Below are 16,231 nucleotides of genomic sequence, written 5' to 3'. Positions count from 1 at the left end.
CTGGAGTGCAGTGGCGCAATCTCTGCTTACTGCAAGCTCCACCTCCTGGGTTCACACCATTCTTCTGCCTCAGCTTCCCAAGCAGCTGGCCCACCACCATGCCCAGCTAATTTTTTGTATTTTTGATAGAGATGGGGTTTCACTGTGTTAGCCAGGATGGTCTCAATCTCCTGACCTAGTGATCTGCCTGCCTCGGCCTCCCAAAGTGCTGGGATTAAGGCATGAGCCACCGTGCTTGGCCAACAATTTGAGGTTTTAAATGTATTTCCAGATATGCCTTGAACTTGGTTTTTATAATTATAGAAAATGTTTAGGTACAAAGAGAAAAATTATTCATGGTCCTAGCATTCAAAAGCAGTTTGACATATTTGTTGTCTTTTTTTCTACTGATGACGTTAATTAAAATTATACTAAATATCAGCCTGGACAACATAGCAATACTCCATCTGTACCAAAAAATTAAAAAATTAGCCAGGCATGGTGGCATGCACCTGTAGTCCTAGCTCCTTGGGAGGGTTAGGGGGGAGAATCACTTGAGCCCAGGAGTTTGAGGCTGCAGTGAGCTAGAATCCTGCCATTGCACTCCAGCCTGGGCAAAAGAGTGAGACCCTATTTCTAGAAAGAAAAAAAAATACACACACACAGAAAATGACCAAATTATAATTTGCTTTTTTTTTTTTATTATGTATTTTATTTTAGTCTCACCATCTTGCTCAACCTGGTCTCAAGCGATCCTCTGACCTTATGGGCGGGAGCCACCACGCCCAGCCATGAATATAATGTGTTTACTCATTCCTTTATGGTTTCTGGTTTTTTACTCCTAAATAATGTAGTAACCTGTGCTACATTGTATTTTTTATATTATATAGTTCATTTACCCCATGAAATACTTTTTAAATAACAGTAAAATGACAAAAGCAATGCCTATTTTTTCATGAACTTTTAAAAATACGGAAAACATAGACAAAATTAGTGCCATCTGTAATCCCACTTCAACTTAATGTTAACATTTTAGATTATGTCTTTTTTTTTATATGTATGCATAGACAATATTACTGGGTTTTTGTTTTGTTTTTGTTTTTGTTTTTTCAAGAGACATTGTGATCATATTCTTTTATACCTTGTTGGGTTTTTTATTTACCTTGGTAAAAATCCATTTGAGTGAGCATTCTTGAGTGATTTCGCATTGTGTCTTCACACAGTTGTGCCATAATTGAAGCTGCTTTTGGTCTTGTTCTGGTGAAGCAGTGTAGCACACACTCTGACTTTCTAAGGAAGTGTAGTGTTCCCTTGATGAATCTGGAGGGAGATCATTGAACTCGGTGTGTGAGGTACTATGGTCTGTCTTTTCAAACTTGGGGTAACTAGGCGTCTACAACTACCAGTCATATATTTTGTAACCCACTGGTCCAGGTGTGTCCTGATTGCTGAGGCTAGACGGATCCATCAGGGCTTAGACAGTTAGTGAGGGTCCTGGAAGGAGGCGAAGGGGAGTCCAATTAGTGTGTGGAGCTGCTAGGAATTGTGTAGTTGGCAGAGATTTGAGCAGGTAAAGCTTCCAGTGTGGACTGAGTACAAGTACTAAGATCACGGCACATCCTCTGAACGGAAGTCAGATATATGGGACTGTCCAGGAGATCTGGGAGATAGTGTGATGGTGGCATAGCTCTTTCTCATCTGACACTTTTTATGCTGACTCAGAGTACTAATGCCAAGTATTGAGACTGATACAGAGTAATATTTGAATTGAGATATTCCTAGAAAGATAGGTCAACATGGCTCTTGATCAAGAATGACTTCGAGTTCCTTGCCTAGTGCTCAGCTGGCTTCATGTTGGGGTTGAGGCTGGGTCCAGAGGTAGGATAAGATTCGGAAGGCTCCCGGACAGAAAAGAAGCTCACCAGGCTGGTAGTGACCCCAGATTGTCTCCCAGGCCCCACCTTATTTTAGCATCCTTTTGAATTGAGTTGCAGAGGTGATTCAGTAGTAAACGTATGGGAAGAACAATTAGAAAAACCCATCTCTTTTTAAGCACTCACCATTGTTAAACATCTAAATTGTTTTACAACAGAGTCGGCAAACCTTTCTAGCATTTCTAAAAGGTGGCAGTTTCTTGGAGACCACATCTTTGCAAGACAGTATTTTCAATATAAAATAGCCCCCAAACCAAACATAAAGGGCAAGTGGGTAAAGACTTAATATTCTTTTTTTTTTTTTTTTTTTTGAGACGGAGTCTTGCTCTGTCGCTCAGGCTGGAGTGCAGTGGCCGGATCTCAGCTCACTGCAAGCTCCGCGTCCCGGGTTTACGCCATTCTCCTGCCTCAGCCTCCCGAGTAGCTGGGACTACAGGCGCCGCCACCTCGCCCAGCTAGTTTTTTGTATTTTTTTAGTAGAGACGGGGTTTCACCGGGTTAGCCAGGATGATCTCGATCTCCTGACCTCGTGATCCACCCGTCTCGGCCTCCCAAAGTGCTGGGATTACAGGCTTGAGCCACTGCGCCCGGCCAAGACTTAATATTCTTTTTGTGTCAAGTATACTTAATGTAAATCTAGTTGCTTGTGAAGTAGTAAAATAGTAATAGCTCCTATTATTTTGTGCACTGACTATATGTGCTCAGCCTCTGTGCTTGGATCTGATATCACTGTCTCATTTCCTTCTTTCAGCAGTTCTGGAAAGAGTACCTGCCATGGGTGTGCTTTGCCCAGGGTCACAGAAGTTACTGAATCAGAGCAGGGATTCACCCCAAGTCTAAAAACTCAAGAGCTCCCGCACTTAGGGGTTCACTTTACTAATCATCTGACCTCATTTTTTATGCTTAAGGCTTTTTCTCAGCTGACTTGACTTTGTTTTAGGTCATTCTTTATGCCAGCACTGTTTGAAAGTGTATGTCAAGTGGTTAGCTCCACATTTGGTCTTCGAAATGGAAAAGCATGCAGTTAAAATGTAATGTACATGATGGAATACAGAGAATCATAGTTTCAGTTTCCCCCCTTTCTCCCATCTAGGAGACCTCCATGGACTGCAGCAAAATTAAAAATAAAGCACAGACAACAGAATTATTCTTCATTGAGAGAGTTTAATATGCGTTTCTTATTATACTGTTAGAATAGTCTGTACACTCTGTTCTTGAGGTCATCAACACACATTCTGGTTATTCTAGAGCTAGGAGCTCTTCTGGTTGCTAACTTTCAGTTATAAGAAGATGAAAGACAAAACTAGACTTACTTATTTCAGTAGTTTGCTCTTTAATTTTTCCCTTATTCTTAGTTTCAGGCGACCTCCAAGAAGGGTATCAGTCGACTGGATAAACAGATGAGAAAGTTCACAGATATCAGGAAAAAAAGCAGATCTGCCCACGCAGTGAAAATCAGCATTGAGGGCAACAAAATGCCATTGTGACCTTGCCTGGAATGTGTCCCCATCTCTACTCTGAGAAATGCGCAGTGGACTCTTTGGAGAAAGAAGATATTTTAAAACATTTTTAGTGTGTCTGTCAATGGTTCCGTGTGTATCAAATGTTGTCATAGGACTCGCATTTCTCTCAGTTATATTTAAAACTGTTTGTTGTGTACTTTGTACAGAGGAATACTAGTCATACTTCTATAAACTTTACACAATAAAATTTCATTCTGATTTCGGGGGGCTGTCTCTTCATTTCTTAGAGGATGCATTCTTAATAGGGGCAAAGATTGTTTCTCATTGTGTGGGAACAAATCTTACGATATTACAGGGGTTTGTGACCCTTAGAGGTTCGATCCTGCCTGATCGTGGTATGAGGAGGAATTTATCTGGCCTTTGCCCCTGGTTGCTGGCAAGGAATGTCTAAAACCCTTGTGGTTTCCTGAGTCATAGAGTGTCTCTGTTATGCTAATGAGGTGACTGTGTGGTGGGTTTTAGGATGGAGGCTGGTAACCAGAAACCTACTACAGAGGGACCTGAGAGATTGAGACACAGTGACCTGTTTGATTTAGTCACCCATGCCTGCAAAATGGGACCTGATGAAGAGCTCTGGACCCCACAGCTCAATGAAGCTTCTTGGTTGGTGAAGGCATTGGTGTGCTGGGAGGGAAAGGATTCCCCTCTATGGGGACAGGGGCACAGAAGCTCTGCCTTCCCTCCCAGACCTTCCCGGATGTGTCCCTTCATTTGACTGGCCCTCCTAATTCATAACTTCTATAGTAAAACAGTAAAACCAATCATAGTGTTTTCTAGGGAAGCATAGTGCTTTCCTGAGTTCTGTCAGTCATTTTAGCAAGTTCTTAAACCTGAGAGGTTTATGGGAACCCCAAATTTGTAGCTGGTCAGAAGTGACAGTAGCCTGGGTACCCCACTTGGGGCTTGCATCTGAAGTGAGGGCAGTATTGTGGAGGATTGATGTGTTAAACCTGTGCAATCTGATGCCAGCTCTGGGCATTTTGTATCAGAATTGAATTGCAGTACCTCAGTTGGGGTGGAAATGGAATGCCAACAAAATCTTATTAATGTGTTTCTCTTACTTGGGATAATTATTTTGATTTTCATTTTTCTCTGGGATGGGGGCTTATAACAGAAAAGATCAAGAAATACTGTCTTCAAGGAAATACGGACATAACTGAAAATCACTATGACAAAAGCATAGAGCAGTTGAGCTATTAGGGGAGGGAGAAAAATTACAGCTTGTGGCTATGTGTCTTGTTGCTCTATTTTTGTGATACTCTTACTATTTTAATAGTCTCTATAGACTTAATTATGAGAGGTCTCAAGGTCAAGATGATGAGGCCCAAGAACATTTTATCAACTAGATTATTTTAATTACAGAAATCCTACTCTCATACCGATTGGCACCTTGATCTTCAGAAGCACATAAAACTACTTTTGGCCACAAAGAGTTTTGAACAGCTAAAATAATGAAGTTTATGTACTAAAACACTGCTCACAAGAAACTCAAACTTTACTTTCAACAAACACAGAAGCACAGTAGGATGTAGTGCTTTGTAAAAAGCAGGTACATAAAGCCTTTAGAAGGTAATAGCTAACCACTAGATGGAGACAAAAACCTTAAGCTTTTCTGCAGTGTTTTATACAAATACCCTCAAAAACACTTGAGAAGGAAAAAGCACAGACATCTAGTGAAGCCTTACATTGATCATTAGAAAGCAAATTTGAAACAAAGACAAAGGTTGTATTTAAGAAAGATTTGTAAGTTATTTGTATGATTTTGTCATGTAATGAGGTCAGCTCCAATTACCTGAAAATTTCACTATTACAGGGTAAAACTTACAATGTTGGCAAGTGATAACATTTTAAACCATACCTGGGGAATTCCAGATGGTAAGAGATTCTCCTGTACTGTGTCGGACAGAAAAAGTTAGTTTCTATATAAATGATCCTTGGTGTTGGTTTTATGGCAGCTCAAACCTAGCTGGCCAGAAAAACTTTAAATTTTGAAAATATTTCCAGTTTACAGTAGTTGCAAAAATAGTAAATAAACTCCGATATACTCACTGATATTTACCAAGTGTTAACGTTTTGCCACATCGATTCTATCATCTTGTATATACACAGAACTATTGTTGCAGACTCATGAGAGTAACTTGTCGACAACTTGTCCCTTGAACCCCAGATACTTCAGCGTATTTCTTCCAAGAACATAGACTTTAGTTTTGTCCCAGAATTGATGATACTAATTTTGACAACTTGTATATAATGACACAGAGTTGTGAAGGGGTTTGTTTTTTAAGAGATGGGTTCTTGCTATGTCGCCCAGGCTGAAGTGCAGTGGTGTGATCATAGTTCCCTGCAGCCTTGAACTCCCAGGCTCAAGCAATCCTCCTGCCTCAGTCTCCTCCCAAGTGGCTGGGACTGTAGGCACGTACTGTCATGCTTGGCTTTTCTTCTTCCTCTTCTTCCTCTTTCTCTTCTTCCTCTTCCTCTTCTTCCTCTTCCTCCTCCTTCTTCCTCTTCTTCCTCTTCCTCCTTCTTCTTCCTCTTCCTCCTCTTCTTCCTCTTCCTCTTCTTCCTCTTCTTCCTCTTCTGGTTTTAAGATTTACTATCTTAAACAGTTTTACTGCTCAGTGGCATTGAGTATGTTCACAATATACAACCATCACCACCATTCATCTTCAGAAATCTTTTCATCTTGCAAAATTTTAATTCTACCCATCAAAGAACTCCCCTTTCTTCCTCCCCCAAGCTCTTGGCAACCAACATTCTACTTTCTGATGAGTTGTCTGTTCTAGGTACCTCATATAAGTGGAATCATGCATTTGTCTTTTTGCGACTGTCTTATTTCACTTGGTATAATGTCCTCAAGGTTTGTCCATGTGTCCAAATTTCCTTGCATTTTAAGGTTGAATAATATTCCAGTGTGTGTATATACCACATTCTGTTTGTCCGTTCATCTGTCAGTGGACACTTGGGTTGCCTCCACCTTTGGCCATTGTGAATAATGCTGCTGTGATCACGGGTGTACAAGTATTTGCTTAAGATCTTTTTTTCTTCACTCTATAAACTATTAAAAAAGAACGCTTTTTTTTTTTTTTTCCAATTCTTTTGGTTATATACCTAGAAGTAGAATTGCTAGATTATATGGTAATTCCATTTTAAATTTTTTTAGAAAGTGCCATACATACACTTTCCATAGGGGCTGCACAATTTTATATTCACATCAATAATATACAAGAGTTCCAATTTCTCCATATGCTTGCTAACACTTTATTTTTATTTTTTGATAGTAGCCATCTTAAGTGATGTGAGGTGGTATCTTGTGATTTTAGTTTGTATTTCCCTAATGATAGTGATGTAGAGCATCTTTTAATGTACTTTTTGACCATTTATATATCTTCCTTGGAGAAATGTCTATTCAAGTCATTTGCCCAGTTTTAGACTGGGTTGTTTGGTGTGAGTTGTAGGAGTGCTTTGTGTATTCGTGTTAATGCTTTAGCAGCTATATGATTTGCAAATATTTTATTTCATTCTTAGATTGCCTTTTCACTCTGTTGATTGTGTTCTTTGATGCACACATTATTTAAATTTTGCTGTATCTCACTTTTTTCTTTTATTGCCTGTGTTTTTGGTGTCATCAAAAAAATTATTGCCAAATTCAATATTACGAAGCTTTTACCCTATAATTTTGTAACTTTAGCTCTTATGTTTACGTCTCTCATCCATTTCTAGTTAATTTTTTTGTATATTGTGTAAAATAAGGTTCCAACTTTATCCATTTGCATATAGATATCAAGTTTCCCTAGCAACATTTACTGAAAAAAAAAAAAAAACTAACTTTCCCCATGGAATGGTCTTGGCCATCTTGTCAAAAATCATTTGACCGTATATGCAAGCGTTGATTTCTGGACTTTGTTCTTTTCCATTTGTTTGTATGTTGCAATATAGAACTGACTGTGTGTCTGTCCCCACTATGACGCTGTTTTGATTACTGTAGCTTTGTAGTAAATTCTGAAGTCAGGATGTGTGAGTCTTCCAACTTTGTTGTTTTTCAAGATTGTTTTGGCTATTTGAGATTTCATGTGAATTTTAAAATGGATTTTTCTATATATGCAGTAAACATTATTGGTATTTTGTTAGGAATTGCATTGAATCTGTAGAGGTGTTCTGGGTAGTACTGACTTAACAATATTAAGTCTTTGAATCATGAGCATAGAATATCTTCATTTACTGGTGTCTTCTTTAATTTCCTTAATATTTTGTTGTCTTCTTTTCCTTTTTTCCTTTTCTTTTTCTTTCTTTACTTTCTTTTCATTCTTCTTTTTGATTCAGAGTCTCACTTTGTTGTCCAGGCTCATCTCAAACTCCTGGCTTCAAGCAATCTTCCCACCTCAGCTTTCCAAGTAGCTAGGACTACAGGTGTGTGCTACCATGCCCGGATAATTTTTTTTGTAGAGTTGAGGTCTTGCTATGTTGCCCAGGCTGCTCTTCAACTCCTGGCCTCAAGCGATCCTCCTGCTTTGGCCTCCAAAGTGCTAGGACTGCAGATGTGAGCCACCATGCATGGACTGTAGTTTTCAATGTACAAGTCTTTCGCCTCCTTGGTTAGCTATATTCCTAAGTATTTTATTCTAATTGATGCTATCATAAATTGAATTGTTTTCATAAGTTCCTTTTAGGATTGTTCATTGTTAACATGTAAAAATGCAACTGATTTTTGTGTTGATTTTTGTATCCTGCAGCTTTTCTGAATTTGTTTATTCTAACAGTTTTGTTTGGTTTAGGAGATGTTTTGTGTACTCTCTGGGCTCATGTAATACCGTGTTGTCTGCAAACAGATAATTTAATTTCTTTCCAGTATGGATGCCTTTTTAATTTCTTTTTTATGCCTAATTGTTCTGGCTAAGATTTCCAGTACTATGTTGAGTAGATGTGGTAAAAGTGGGCATTCTTGTCTTGTTTCTGATAAAAAGCTTTCAGTCTTTCACCATTGAGTATGATATTAGCTGTGGGCTTTTCATATATGACATTTATTATGTTGAGCTTCCTTCTGTCCCTTGTTTGTAGAGTGTGTGTGTGTTTTTTAATCATGAAATGGTGTTGAATTTTGTCAAATGCCTTTTCTGCATCAATTGAGATGATCATGAGTTGTTTTCTTCATTCTGTTAATGTGGTGTATTATATTGATTGATTTATATTTGCTGTTGTTGAACCATCCTTGCATTTTGGGAATAAATCCTTCACGGTCATGGTGTATAATTCTTTTAGTGTGCTCTTGAATTTTGTTTGCTAGTATTTTGTTGAGGACTTTTGCAACATATTTATTAGGGATATTGGTCTTTAGTTTTAGTGCCTTTGGTTATGGTATCAGGGTAATACTGACTTCATAGTTTGGAGTTTGGAAGTGTTTCTCTTCAATTTTTTGAAGTATGAGGAAGATTGGTATTTTTTCTTTTTTAAATGTTTGGTGGAGCTCACCAGTAAGGCCATTTGGTCCTGAACTTTTGTTCATTGGGAGTTTTCTTACTAGTTACAGATCTGTTCAGATTTTTATTTTTTCATGATTCAGAGTTGGTAGGTTGTGTTTCCAGGAATTTAATTTGTCCGTTTTGTCTAGGTTATCCAATTTGATGGCTTACAGTTGTTCATAGTACTGTTTTATAATCCTTTTTGTTTCTGTAAAATGGGTCATAATGTCCCCCCATTTGAGTCTTCTCTTTTTCTTCACCTAGCTAAAAGTTGGTCAATTTCATTGATCTTTTTGAAGAACCAACTTTTGGTTTCTTTGGGTTTTTTTCTCTTTTTTGTATTCTCTGTTATGTTTATCTCTGCTCTAATATTTATTATTTCTTTCCTTTTGCTTGCTTTGTGTTTAGTTTGTTCTTGTTCTTTAAGGTATAAAATTAGGTTGCTGATTTGAGATCTTAAAATTTGAGCATTTGTAGATACAAATTTCTTCCAGCATTGCTTTTGCTTCATCCCATAAGCTTTGGTGTTTTTATTTTCATTTGTCTCAAGTTATTTTCTTATTTCCCTTGTGACTTCTTCCTTGACCCATTGGTTGTTTGAGAATGTACCATTTGATTTCCACGTTTTTGTAGATTTTATGGTTTTCTTTCTGCTATGGATTTCTAATATTATTCCGTTGTGATTAGAAAGATACTTTATATAATTTCAGTCTTTTCAAATGTTTTAAGACTTACTTGTGGCCTAATAGCCTGTCCCAGAGAATGTTCCATATACTCTTGAGGAATATGTGTATTCTGCTGATTGTTGGGTGGTATGCTTTTTGCATATCTGTTAGGTCCAAATGGCCTATCACGTTGTTCAAGTCCTCTTTTTGAGACGGTTTCACTTCTGTCACCCAGGGTGGAGTGAAGTGGTGCGATCTTGGCTCACTGCAACCTTCGCCTCCCAGGCTCAAGTGATTCTCCTGCCTTAGCGTTTCAAGTAGCTGGGACTATAGGCGTGCGCCACTGTGCCTGCCTACTTTTTGTATTTTTAGTAGAGATGGGGGTGGTTTTACCATGTCGCCCAGGCTGGTCTTGAACTCCCAGGCTCAAGCAATCCACCCGTCTCAGCCTCCCACAGTGCTGAGATTACAAGTGTGAGCCACTGTGCCCAGCCTCTGTTTCTTTTTTGATCTTGTCTCTTGCTTTTCTATCAGTTATTGAAAGTGGGTGTTGAAGCCTACTGTTACAGAGTCATCTATTTCTCCCTTCAGTTCTGTCAGTGTTTGTTCATATAGTTAGGAGCTGTTATGTTTGGGGGGTGTGTGTGTGTGTGTGTGTATGTGTGTGTGTGTGTATATATATATAATTGTTATATCTAATTGGTGAATTGACCCTTTTTAAAATATATAATGTTCTTTGTCTTTTGTACCGGTTTTTGACTTAAAGTCTATTTTGTCTGATATTAGTATAGCCACCCCTACTCTCTTCATCACTATTTGCATGGAATATCTTTCTCTGTCCTTTCTTTGTCAACCTGTGTGCGCTTAGATCTAAAGTGAGTCTCTTGTAGACAGTGTATAGATGGATTCTTTTTTTTTAAATTCATTCTGTCAATCTGTCTTGATTTGGGAGTTAATTTACATTTAAAGTAATTACTGATGGGGAAGGACTTACTATTGGCCATTTTGTTGTTTTCTGTGTCTCTTATAGACTCTTTTTTGTCCCTCATTTACTCCCTTACTGTCTTTCTTTGAGTTTAGTTGATTTTGTTTTTCTTTTCTTTTTTTTTTTTTGAGATGGAGTCTCGCAGTGTCACCCAGGCTGGAGTGCAGTGGCGTAATCTCGGCTCACTGCAACCTCTGCCTCCCAGGTTCAAGCAATTCCTCTGCCTCAGCCTCCTGAGTAGCTGGGACTACAGGCACGCACTACCACGCCCACCTGGCTAATTTTTGTATTTTTAAGTAGAGACGGGATTTCACCATATTGGCCAGGCTGGTCTTGAACTCCTGACCTTGTGATCGCCCGCCTCGACCTCCCAAAGTGCTGGGATTACAGGTGTAAACCACTTCGCCCAGCGAGTTCAGTTGATTTTTTTTTTTTTTTTTTTTTTTTTTTTTTTTGAGACGGAGTCTTGCTCTGTCGCCCGGGGTGGAGTGCAGTGGCCAGATCTCAGCTCACTGCAAGCTCTGCCTCCCGGGTTCCCGCCATTCTCCTGCCTCAGCCTCCCGTGTAGCTGGGACTACAGGTGCCCGCCACCTCACCCGGCTAGTTTTTTGTATTTTTTAGTAGAGACGGGGTTTCACCAGTGTTAGCCAGGATGGTCTTGATCTCCTGACCTCGTGATCCACCCGTCTCGGCCTCCCAAAGTGCTGGGATTACAGGCTTGAGCCACTGCGCCCGGCCTCAGTTGATTTTTTATAGTGGCATGTTTAGTTCCCTTCTCACTTCCTTTTGTGTATATTCTGTAGCTATTTCCTTTGTGTTACCGTGAGACTTACATAAAACATCCTAATGTTATAACAACCTATTTTAAACTGATAACTTTAATTGCATAAGAAAGACGTCCTTTACAGCTCCGTCTCTTCTTTATGTTATTGCTGTCACAAATTACATCTTTATATATTGTGTACCCACTAGTAAAGATTTATAGTTTTTTATGCTTTTCTATTTTAGGTCCTGTAAAATAATTAGGGGAGTTACAAACCAAAATTGCAATAATACTGGTTTTTATATTTGTCTATGTGTTTACCTTGAAAGGAAAAATGTATATTTTTATACGGTCTTTGAGTTACTGTCTAGTGTTGTTTCCATACAACCTGAAGGAAGGACTCCCTTTAACATTTCTTGCAGGGTAGGTCTAGTGGTAATTAATTCCTTCAGCTTTTGTTTATTTAGGGATATCTTAGTTTCTCCCTTGATTTTGAAGGATAGTTTTACCAGATACAGAATTCTTGGCTGGGCGTGGTGGCTCACACCTGTAATCCCAGCACTCTGGGAGCCTGAGACAAGCTGATCACTTGAGCTCAGGAGTTCGAGACCAGCCTGGGCAACGTGGCAAAACTCCATCTTTAGAAAAAAATAGAAAAATTAGCTGAATGTGGTGGCTCATGCCTGTAGTCCCAGCTGCTCAGGAGGCTGAGGTGGGAGGATCCCTTGACTACAGAAGGTTGAAGCTGCAGTGGGCTGAAATCACACCACTGCACTCTAGCCTGGGTGACAGAGTGAGACCCTGTCTCAAAAAAAAAAAAAAAAAAAAAAAAAATCTTGGTTTACAGATTTGTCTTTCATCACTTTAAATATATCATCCTATTGCCTTCTGACTGCAAAGTTTCTGCTGAGATTGTCCTGGTGGGGTAGAGAGAGACTACTAGTAAAGTACTGTAGCTTTTTGGAAGCCATTGGTAACCACTGTCTACAAACCAACTCTTCCCCACCTGCCTGTGTACTGTTCCTCTCAGACAGGCAGAAATTATTGAATCAAACTCCATACTGTCTCTGGGATCTTCCCCAATCACAGTAGCAGAAGTCCTCTGACGTAAGACTCTTCCTGGAGCAGGTAAAGAGTGTAGTTTCAAGTGATGTAGATGTCTATTACTTGTATATTAAACGATTAGAGAGATGTTTGATAAGTTCCAAGAGGTAGGATTACCCGGTATTGTCATGGGCTAGAAATGTTGCAAAAATACCTGAGCCAAGGTCTCAAGTTGGCTGACTGTACTATGAAGCTACAGACATGCACTTCGTATGTTCATCAGTTTTTCAATGAGCAATAATCACTCCTGGAGTAAACCTCACTGGCTATGATACTGCCACTGCGCAAAGCTCGTTCATCAGTTTTTGAAGAAAGTGGAGTACGTCGCAGGATTACCTGTGTGCCTTGTGTTAAGCAAGCTCAACACATAAAAGTAATGGTTTCACCAAAACTTGAAGGTTATTGTTTGGTATGAGATTCAGCAGAAGACTTTAAAAGCATTTTTGTTACTTTAAAGAAGGACTCGAATTACAGTTTGAAGAAGCAACTAGTAAAAACACCACTCACGTTAGAAGAAGAGGGTTTGGGTCTGTTCTCCCAAAGACTGGTTCTTACAAAACCCAGGGTCCTGGGCCTAAAGGTTCTTTCTGTGGCATAACTGCTTAAAAATGCGAGAGGAGAGATTCAGGGCGTGTCAGTCCCAAGGACAGACAGCTAGATATCCTTTGGTTCTACTTGACTGGGTAGCAGTGGGCAAGGCTTTAGGGAAAACACTTTGTAAATTTTATGATGGCATGTAAAGGCACAGGATTGGCAATAAAGGGACCTGGAGTTTGGTCTCCAGTATGAGAGGATTTCTTTTGGGCAAAGGATGATATTGCCACACAGTCAGGAGAGGGGATGAGCCTGGTCTTTGAGTTTGCAGGGGGAGTGATTTATTTGTAATTCTTTATTTTATGATGTTTGTGCAAGAGGTTAAGTATTTTGGCTAGAGATAGCATGGAAATAGAGTGAGTTCCCCAGACCAGTTCTATGTAAGACCAGCAGAGAAGGTTAGGTCAGTGAGCACTGGTGTTTCGAAGGGCTCTCCTGGAAGTCAATCAATGTAGTCATGAGTAGCAATTCCAAGCTGGCCTCTACTAAAAACCAGATCAGGGAAAAAGTAGGGCCCAGGTCAAAGAGACTGTGAGCTCCCAGGGGCAGGGACCAGGTCTGTCTGATTGTCTCTATTCGGCTTATTGAACTGAACTAACATATAGCACTTGTCATTTGACATCGATTGTAATTCCATGAGATATTTGCATCTTAGATGAGGAAAATGGCCCAGAGAGACCAACGTGCCTCCCATCTACTAAGTGGCTGAGCCAGAATTCAAGCTCAGGTCTCCTTCCAGATCCCGTGTGCCTTCCTGACCACCATATCAGCTAGATCTGATCTTTTCTTTTTTTTTAAATGGAATTTCACTCTTGTTGCCCAGGCTGGAGTGCAATGGCACGATCTCGGCTCACTGCAACCTCCGCGTCCCAGGTTCAAGCGATTGTCCTGCCTCAGCCTCCCTAGTAGCTGGGATTACAGGCATGTGCCACCATGCCCAGCTAATTTTGTATTTTTTGTAGAGACGGGGTTTCTCCATATTGGTCAGGCTGGTCTCGAACTCCTGACCTCAGGTGATCCACCCGCCTTGGCCTCCCAAAGTGCTGGGATTACAGGCATGAGCCACTGCGCTCAGGCCTCAGCTAGATCTTTTCTGTGTGGAGTATGCAATAGCTTTTATTCAGATTTTTCATTCCTTGGCTTTCATTTTCTGATTTTTGCTAATTATTGCTATTTTGTTTTTATTGAGGAAATCAGAGAGAAAGCTATGAGATAGTTAAAGCCTGCTAAGGGTTTATTGAGAATATAATGATGTTCAGTATGAACTAAGAATCAACTACACTAGAATTGCAGCATAATCATACCTTGGAGTTACTACAAGATTAATTTGGAATTGAATTTATCTTATAGCAATGAATTTTCTTTTTTAAAGCTTTTTAGAGCAAAACCTAATCAATAGCATAAGGGACAAAACCTATGTCAATCCCATAGCATAAGTGGCATATAAGGAGTATCCTGTGCATTTCTCTACAGAAAAGGAAAGGAAGCAGAACTGACTTTGTGCCTACCAGCTGTTGGGTCCTAGGTGTTGGGTCTTACTATGACCTTTGCAAGTATTACCCTTAAGTTTTCTAAGTGGTCATCATTACCTTTTTATAAGTGGGAAAAATAGGTTTAAAGTAAATGGCTACCCAGAGTCACACAGTAAATAGCAAGCAATCCATGGATCTAAACTAAATTATTTCTGCCTCTAATGCTCTCAGTTATGCTGTGGTGTTTTCTGGATGAAGTACTAAGATTTAAATATATTCTTAGAAGTTTTGTGTTGAACCTTAAGTTGTTCTTGGACTTGTTAAACTTGTACCATCTGAAATGAACATCTGTATCCATTCTCTCTCAGGTTTTGCTGTTACTGCTCAATGTAATCACACCTCGAAGAAGAAATGGAAAACCTTGGGATGTTGATAAAGCTAATATCCTGAGGAAGAACTTCAGCGGGTCCCAGCTGAGTGGGAGATGGGATTCAGCAGTACTGGTACATAGTGAGGCAATAATCCTCCTCAGGCATCACACTTGCTGATTTTTATTGGGGCTGGGGATCCTGGGAGAAAGTCGGGAACTTTGTGCACTCTTGGCTTTGACTACTGACAGGCCTAATGTGCTGGAGTGGCCCAGGCAGAGGCCCACTGGCAGAGACTATGGAAGCCTCAAGAGAAAATCTACCATAAGAGAAGGACCAGTCTGACAGCAAGCCCAGCTTCCCAAGAAGATAGAAGGCTGGAGACAAGCTGCTGTCCAGGTATGTCCTGAACCAGCCAACTTGAAGGTAAGTTGGCTCCCTGGGGAGAGAAGGGCTGTAGGTATGAACTCAAAGCTGTGTCCACAGACACTGTTAACACTGGAGTTCAAAAAATGTTGCTGTGGAACAGCCCCTCTCATCTGAACCCAGAGGGCATGTTCTCACCTCCCAAGAATAGTGTCTTATATTGAGGCACAGTGGTACCCTTCTGGATCCACAGGCAAGGCCCTGTGGAGTCTCAGAATAATGATAAATCCTCTGGATGACCTAGGGGCTGGTTAGGTGAGTGGAGCGCCCTGCTGTGGTGTGCCTGTGGGACCACTGGAGCCTGAAGCTGCCAAGGCATGACTTGACCAGCCCCGGCAACTGGTTTAGGATCATACAACCATGCACACACCCCTAGGATTCCTAGAAATACTAGGGGGAAAAGGATTTTCCTGGAACTGCGGCTTTCTACATTTGCACAGGTGAGAACTCAAACCATTGAGATTTAGATATTAATGTAAAACAACTTCATTTGTACTCATTAAGACTGAGTAAGACTAGGACTTTTCCTTTCTGCTACATTTTGACATAGGTAGGAGGACAGGATTTTCAAGATGCCCAAGAAAGTAATCAAGCAATAATCATGCGCATCTTCAAGAAGGAATGGTGGAGCCCCACATGACCCACGGTCCGCACCCCACAGGACCCCAGCCCACTACCTCTCCGACCTCATTCTCGTAGCACACCAGCCAGGGCCCCCGCTGGCTGGCCGGCCTCCCATGCAGCATGCTCTCCCCTCGGGGCCTCGACACTTGGCTTCTCCCTTGATCTGGGTTGTGCTCTTCCCTATCTTCCCGCCCTCTAATGTCCATGCGCCTTCTCCCTCACTTTCTTCAGCTCTCTGTTCAGACGTCACCTTTTCTTTGAGGCCTTCCCTGACCTAACATAAACAGCAACAAGGTCAGGTGCGGTGGCTCACGCCTGTAACCCCAGCACTTTGGGAG

The 16,231-nt window shown here is 40.5% G+C and overlaps 1 protein-coding gene, 1 long non-coding RNA gene and 1 pseudogene across 7 annotated transcripts in view; 2 read left to right on the top strand and 1 right to left on the bottom strand.

Moving 5' to 3' along the window:
* The window catches only part of IWS1 (interacts with SUPT6H, CTD assembly factor 1), a 46,958-nt gene extending 43,319 nt beyond the window's left edge, over positions 1 to 3,639 (top strand). For 5 of the 6 annotated variants that reach the window (XR_004053174.1, XR_004053173.1, XM_030916383.1 and 2 more), the window contains one exon: positions 3,269 to 3,637. Coding sequence is in view for 3 of the 6 variants with exons in the window: in XM_030916383.1 (XP_030772243.1) it covers positions 3,269 to 3,400 (132 nt within the window). In the remaining 3 variants the exon portion in view is untranslated. Of the gene's footprint in view, positions 1 to 3,268 lie in introns of all 6 variants that reach the window. The other variant, XM_030916384.1, reaches the window with a different exon arrangement.
* An 8,892-nt stretch (positions 3,640 to 12,531) lies between these two features.
* On the bottom strand, positions 12,532 to 12,701 carry LOC115893424 (annotated as a pseudogene).
* Positions 12,702 to 14,859: 2,158 nt separating this feature from the next.
* LOC115893292 lies at positions 14,860 to 15,916 on the top strand. Its single transcript, XR_004053291.1, has 4 exons — positions 14,860 to 14,978; positions 15,095 to 15,242; positions 15,514 to 15,709; positions 15,820 to 15,916. It is a non-coding gene; the product is annotated as an uncharacterized LOC115893292 (long non-coding RNA).
* The last annotated feature ends 315 nt before the right edge of the window (positions 15,917 to 16,231 follow it).

This window comes from Rhinopithecus roxellana, chromosome 14 (assembly GCF_007565055.1).
Source record: "Rhinopithecus roxellana isolate Shanxi Qingling chromosome 14, ASM756505v1, whole genome shotgun sequence".
NCBI classification, from domain to species: domain Eukaryota; kingdom Metazoa; phylum Chordata; class Mammalia; order Primates; family Cercopithecidae; genus Rhinopithecus; species Rhinopithecus roxellana.
Note: the sequence above shows the minus strand (reverse complement) of the source record. Positions and strands in the feature narration are given on the sequence as shown.